The sequence below is a fragment of the Eucalyptus grandis genome, chromosome 1 (genome assembly GCF_016545825.1).
Source record: "Eucalyptus grandis isolate ANBG69807.140 chromosome 1, ASM1654582v1, whole genome shotgun sequence".
Taxonomy (NCBI): domain Eukaryota; kingdom Viridiplantae; phylum Streptophyta; class Magnoliopsida; order Myrtales; family Myrtaceae; genus Eucalyptus; species Eucalyptus grandis.
In genome coordinates, this window is record NC_052612.1 from 40,189,870 (window position 1) to 40,196,325 (window position 6,456).

The following is a 6,456-nucleotide window of genomic DNA, read 5'->3' on the forward strand; positions in this document are numbered from 1 at the left end:
TAATTATCCTCATTTTTTTTCAAATAAAAGTGTGAATCAAATGTTTTTTCAAAAAAAAAAAAGGTTTAAAGTAGTCATGACAATTTTGATAAGAGTCTAAAATAATCATATGACAGTTTCAAATGAGAGCCTTATCTCCCGGGACAGCTTAATTTTCAGCCATTCAAGAGTTTTTTGTCCAAAAATAATTTTAATCTAAATTTTAGTTAAGTCAAATTAAAAATTAAGAAAACTAATTTTTTTTTTAAAATGGGAAAAATACAACATGGGAGGGTTGGCTGCAACCCTCTCCTAAACCTTGCGAGGGGGAGGGCTGGGAGACCCTCGCTAAGGTGCCGTGATGAGGCAACGGCCACAAGTGAAGAGCTTGAGTTTTTTCTTCTTTTTATTTTATTTTAAGTTTAAGCCTTCTTTTGAGTTTGTCTTTTTATGGAAAGAAAAAAAAAAAAGAAAATAAAAAAAAAATAAAGAACATAAATGCCCTTAATTAGCAAGTGAGGCTGTGCGCTTTTTTAAACTCTCTTCATACCCTTATTTGAGAAAATGATAGTATTTTAGATTTTTATTTTAAGAAAATAAAAGTACTTTAAATCCTTATTTAAAATAAAGTTCATTTCATATTTTTATTTTAAAATATAAGAATAATTCATGTTTTTATTTGGAATTTTTCTTGAGGATAACTTTAATATGACATAACTCAACATGTCGCAATCCATCTACTTCTTAAAATGACGTTTTTACCAAACTAATTGACGCGACATGAATCGATTCCCAATTTAGAACAGGTGTTATTGGTATTCGAGATTTCTAATTCGCTTAATGTGGGCCACCCCGTACATTTGCAATTACTACTTATTGCAGAGCCAATGAAGAGTCCATTACTTCGACTATACTAACTACTAACCAACCATGCTATCATGAGTAACGTCGGTAGGCCACACCACTAGCTAAGCATATGCGGCACAATTGTGGGCTCTCAGGACCGGATCTCTAATTAGCTTGCCATTACTCCATAAAAAAAGGACAAAAAAGAAAAAAGAAAAAAAAAAAAGGATCAGTACAAAATGCAAGGGATTCCTTGTTATAATATGTACATTATTGCACTCTTTGCACTTGTACGAGAGAGTACTTTTTTTTGTTTGTCTAATACAAGAGAGTAGTTCACTTGTGTAATTTGTTAGTCAAGTAAATAAGGATAAGTCACAAAAATCCTAAATTGATACCCTCGTCCTCTGTTACCTCTGTCCAATCTCCTATCTAAGTAATGAAATAATAACTAAGCAACAAAGTCAATATGAATGATGTCGGTAGCATTAAACAACCTATATGTCTATTTTTTGAAATTAGTTACCGAGCGATGAGGCTTGTTCCCGTGTCGGAAAAAAAAGTTGGGTGATGTGGCCAGTGTGGTGACGTGAAATGGACTTGCTGAAATGCTAATGAACATTGGTGAGCAGTGATGGATTTATCTGGGCGCATGGATGTTCTCCGATACACCATGTGCTATGGGACCCATAGGGTGTGGGTTTAACACCAATACGAATACGATATTTTACTCTAAAATTTTTTTTTTTTGGTTATTTAATGAATTCTATAGTCACCAAAGAAAGCACCAGTTTAAATTCCCTTAATTTGTTGAAATAAATTCCCTTGGACGCAAAGCGAAGCGTTTAATTAAAACTGTAGAAAACTCACGGAGGACAACAAAATATCACCTTTGAGGTCCAAAAAAATGGGGAAAAAAGTGCTTTTAAGCTTTCGAAAAATTACCAAGAAATTTTTTAAAATGCACGTTCCAAGATAAATCAGAGTTATTCAATATCAGAGCAAAAAAAAAAAAAAAAAGGGAAAAGGAAAACCAGAATTCGTGAACTCGCTTTAATTTTCCCCGGAGAGAGCCAAAAGAAGAAGAAGGAAAAACCGGCAAATAAATAAATTTCAAGAGTCAATTCGAGTCAAGCGGCTTCCACGGGCAAAATATCTTTATTTTATTTTATTATTATTACTAATTTCGTGCACGAGAGCGAGGAAAACGCAAGAAAGGAGGGGGCCGGGAAAATGACAAAACTGGACACGACAGTCCGCCAGTCTTATCAAGAATCTCTCCATAAGCTGTCGAGTCCAAAAGCCTCCCGTTGCTCCCCTCACCTCCTGATCTTCACCCTCAGCAGCAGCAGCAGCAGCATTAGCAAGAAGAAGAAGAAGAGCAGCGCTCCTTCCCGTCCGGTTCGTGACCCTCTCGCCTCTTCGATTTCGCCGCTCGCTTCTTTCGCGCGGCTCGTTTCCGTTCGTCCGCCGATTGCCACGGCTCGATCGGTGTCGCATTGATCGCGGCCGGGCTCTCTTCGCTTGCTCAAGTGAAATTGCGTTGGCTTTATTTGCGTGATCTTTCGTCCTTCGCGAGTCGGCGATTCTCGCTTTTCGGAATCTTGTAGTCGTCGTACATTTTTTTTTCCCTTTTTGGATCCGAGCTAGTAGCCGTACGATTTCCTTGTTTGTGCGTTTTGCTCCGCCGACGGTTTTTTTTTTTTTTTTTAACCCCTGCGTTGGAGTGAATGGACGCCGTGGCTAGCTCACTGATCGCGGCGGTTTTGTCGTGCGTGTGCGGCGAAGTGCTGTTCTCGGGGGACGGGATTAACCGTAGAGATGAGATGATTTTCGCGCGAAATGCTGCTCGTCGTACTTAGGCACCGATCGGCGATGGTAATGCATGTTTTCCCCCCGCCATTTGCGAGGGCCTCGGAGCGGCACTCGACCGAGACGAGTGTGGTGTGTGTTAATGGCTTGTGTAGAAGTTTGCTGTTCAGACCTAGGGCACGGCAGTGGCATCTTCCGCGAGCATTTTGGCAAGATCATGTCGATTCTTGCTATTGATGGTTGGCTTCTGCAGCTTGTTGATGCCGGTACCTGCGGTGCATGACGGTGGAATTTAATTAACTGCTAGGAGCCCTAGGACCATCTGAGCTGCTCTGGTGTCGGCTCATGGAAGTGATTGTTATTTTTTCAGATTATACAATTGGTGAATCCGATGATTAGGTTTAAAGTTTCAGTTCTGTGGAATTCCAGAAATTGAAAAATAATGCGGCACCATGGTGATTCGGAATTAATATGGTGTAGCTGCTGGTCAAGAATTTCAATTGTCATATATATATATTTTTTCTATATATATATATTTTTTTTTTTTCGGCTGTTGGACTAGTTTATAATGTGAACAAGGTTGCCTCTGCATATAGAATTAACTTCAGGAATGAGTTGACAAAGTTGTGTGTCATTTTCGCATGATTTCGCATCCGACCATCTTGTAAAGATTAAGACTTACGCATTCTCTTGCATGACCTAAATGTCCGAAAGGTTTGCTCCATTGAATCCCAGGAACAATGCCTGAGATAATAACAGCCGAGAATATATTCAACGAGATTAAGGAAACAATCGGTGAAAATGTTCTTAAGCAGAAGTCTGTTTCATTCATTGAGGGGGACAAGGCCGACGCAGTTACTTCTCAATTTAAAAGGCTCTTTGGACGCCAGAAGCCGATTCACCGTCTATTTGGGGGTGGAAAATGTACGATATCTTTATTAGTTTTATCAATTTGGTGAAATTGTGATGCTTTTTTGAACGTCTTCCTGACCAAATTGTGCAGCTGCTGATGTGTTACTGTGGAGGAACAAAAAGATCTCAGGAGGTGTCTTAGCCGGTGCAACTGCTATATGGGTGCTTTTGGAGTGGCTTGACTACCACTTTCTGACGCTTGTATGTTTCACTCTCATCCTTGGCATGCTAGCTCAGTTTCTGTGGTCAAATGTTTCTGGGTTGCTGAGCAGGTTAACAAATTCCTATACGTGTTCTTCCCTTTTTCTTAATTCAATTTTCAATACCACTAGGTTCTAAATTAATTTTTTCTTTTACTAGCAGGTCAGCATCCAAACCCCCTCGTCTTGTGGTGCCTAATGATGTCTTTGTTGACATCGGGAAGTCTGTAGGAGCTGAGGTTAACGAAGCTTTGAAATTCCTTCAGGATGTTGCTCTGGGAGGAAACTTGAAGCAATTCCTCATTGTGAGTTCAGTGTTTCCTTTCTCTATTTGGTTGTTGTCATTGTATGTCTACAATATCATGTCCTTGATAGTAGTCCTTTTCTTCTTTTATTGTTGCACGCAGCAGGGCAGTTGGTTGTCAAACATCTCATGTTTGTATGTATCATTTGTGTAACTTGAAGCTGATGGCCAAAGGAATATGGCATTAACATCATTATTATTTTCGTGGCTGTGATATTTGATTGGCTTTGTTGAAGATATTAAAAGGGACTACACTATATCAACATTCTAAATTTGGTGTACTCGTATACAAGTGTTTTATGTATCATTCTTGGTAGAGAATCTCTTCATGGTGGGTTATGTCTCTGCTGGATTTCGGTATATGGACAGTATCTTGTCTGTTTTGGATCAAGGGTGTTTCTTGTCATATATATCATATCACCACTAATTGCACAATGACTATTTGGAAATTCTTAGTTCACTGACTGTGGATGATTAGACTATCATATGCCATCAGTGCAAAAATCAGATTGTGGTATGAGAGAGCTTTCTCTATCTGCATATGATACGATATTGCAATAATAGAACCAGCATGGCTTAACCTCCCACCACAGCCTTTGCCACATTTAAAATCTCCTCTTTTTAGATGTGAATATTTTATTTCCTTGTTTGTTGTGTGATGTCTTACAAGCCTAATTTGGTCATCGGCATGTTGTTGCTGCCATTTCAAATGTTTTGTGGCATTTTAATTATTTTCGTGGCACACTGATAGTTTTTAATTCAACAATTTGTCCATCATTAAGCAACACAAGATATTTAGTGCTCACCTTCTAATGCTTTTCTGATGTAAGAAACTCATTATAGTTTTGGTAGTCGCAACAAGCTTAGAAGTCAGCTTGTCTTGGTAATGTTTGCTCTGACAATGAGATGCTTTGCAGGTTGTGGGGAGCCTTTGGGCAGCAGCTATAATAGGAAGCTGGTGCAATTTTATAACAGTGTTGTACATTGGTGAGAAGATATTTACATGATAATATATTCCTCCATAGCTAGTATTATTTTAGCTAGTAGTCTGGAGTCTGATAGCATGGTGCCTGTGTCTATCTTGATCGCTGCCTTAATTTCATGTGAAATCAGCATCACTGACCCTGACAATGAGCTAAATCTTGGAATACACACAATGTGTTTCATGTTAAGGATCATGGACAAAGAATGATCAACACTTATATTGTTCCTTCCATCATAAAATCCTGGAAGTTTTCAACTTCCTGTGGGAATGCACCAGCCATGCTTTTATACACAATTTTCTAGAAAGCATATAGATGGTGGGGGTTTATGTAATTTTCAGGAACTTGAAAGAATTGATAAAAGATAGGAGAATCTCAAGGATAAAATCAATCACAATCAGGGCCTTCACTTTAGCATGATATTTTGCTGCAATAGACCGTAATTAGTGAAAGAGAGCTGTTTTCTTCTTCCATGGCAATAGACCAAGTTTTTAGTGTATAAGCTAATTCATTGCAGTAAAACACTTCTACAGGACCACTTCACTTGTATCTTCTCATTGTTCATACTTCTATTCAGTGATTATATGGCTAAAAAGTTTTTTCTTGCTGAAGGTTTTGTTGCTGCTCACACATTACCTGTTCTGTATGAGCGATATGAAGATCAAGTCGACAGCTTCGGTGACCAGGTCCTGGACCAGCTTCAGCATCACTATCGTAAATTGGATACTGTTCTTCTCAGCAGGATCCCCAAAGGGAAGCTCACGGCCAAGAAGTTCGAATAGATTACCCTAAGAAAGTGCATGAGATTGATTGATACATGTCCTTATCGTCTCTCATGCGTGCCATTCATGGGCCTTGAGCACATATAGCTACATGAATAGTCTTGATCTGATCATATTAAGCCTGCACAAAGTCGTTCTTGTGCCTTGAACTGTGGCTTATGTTAATGAATATTCCCCATTCCGATACGCAGTAACTCACAATGAAGTGGGAAAACTAGAAGAAAAAGGTTCAAAGGCTGGCTTTTGTTCGTTCACTGGTCAGTGTTTTCTTTCTGCTGATTCTTTTCCTCTAATGAGTTGCTCATGGTAAGACTGGAAATTCATTATCATGATTTCAAAGGCGATTTGGTCGAGACACGGTGATAGTTAGAAGTGCTGGTACTGCACCCCAAAGGTTTCAATTGCATTCATGAAATTTGGGGATTGTATGTACCAAAGCATTAACACCGGAACTTGGCCACTATACAGAATTTGTTAGCAGATGTAGTGGAAGTCTTCAAGATTAGTGGACGTCTCATTCTGAACAAGGCCAGATTGCTTTCTTGGTCATATTGGACTTGAATCGAGTGGATTCTCCATCACTTTTTCATTGGCAACGTTGCTCTTATAAAATAAAGATCTTGACAAGTCTCAAACCA

The 6,456-nt window shown here is 39.0% G+C and overlaps 1 protein-coding gene across 3 annotated transcripts; it reads left to right on the forward strand.

Moving 5' to 3' along the window:
• Window positions 1-2,039: 2,039 nt before the first annotated feature.
• On the forward strand, window positions 2,040-6,072 carry LOC104442372 (reticulon-like protein B8). Of its 3 annotated transcripts, none has more exons than XM_010055790.3 (6): window positions 2,040-2,226; window positions 3,373-3,561; window positions 3,641-3,821; window positions 3,910-4,054; window positions 4,971-5,040; window positions 5,649-6,072. In XM_010055790.3, the coding sequence occupies exons 2-6, from the start codon at window positions 3,378-3,380 to the stop codon at window positions 5,816-5,818; spliced, it is 750 nt and encodes a 249-aa protein (XP_010054092.2). In that variant the 5' UTR covers window positions 2,040-2,226; window positions 3,373-3,377; the 3' UTR covers window positions 5,819-6,072. The 3 variants fall into 3 exon arrangements, with proteins under 3 accessions (XP_010054092.2, XP_010054120.2, XP_010054110.2); XM_010055818.3 differs by having other exon boundaries at window positions 3,913-4,054; XM_010055808.3 differs by having other exon boundaries at window positions 2,074-2,226; window positions 3,352-3,561.
• Window positions 6,073-6,456: the final 384 nt, after the last annotated feature.

What these genes read in the sequence shown, in the direction of transcription:
- LOC104442372 (XM_010055790.3), top strand. Translation starts at nt 3,378, where the DNA reads ATGCCTGAGATAATAACAGCCGAGAATATATTCAACGAGATTAAGGAA. An exon ending in TCTATTTGGGGGTGGAAAAT is followed by an intron (nt 3,562 to 3,640) that starts GTACGATATCTT and finishes CAAATTGTGCAG; the next exon opens with CTGCTGATGTGTTACTGTGG. An exon ending in TATAACAGTGTTGTACATTG is followed by an intron (nt 5,041 to 5,648) that starts GTGAGAAGATAT and finishes TTCTTGCTGAAG; the next exon opens with GTTTTGTTGCTGCTCACACA.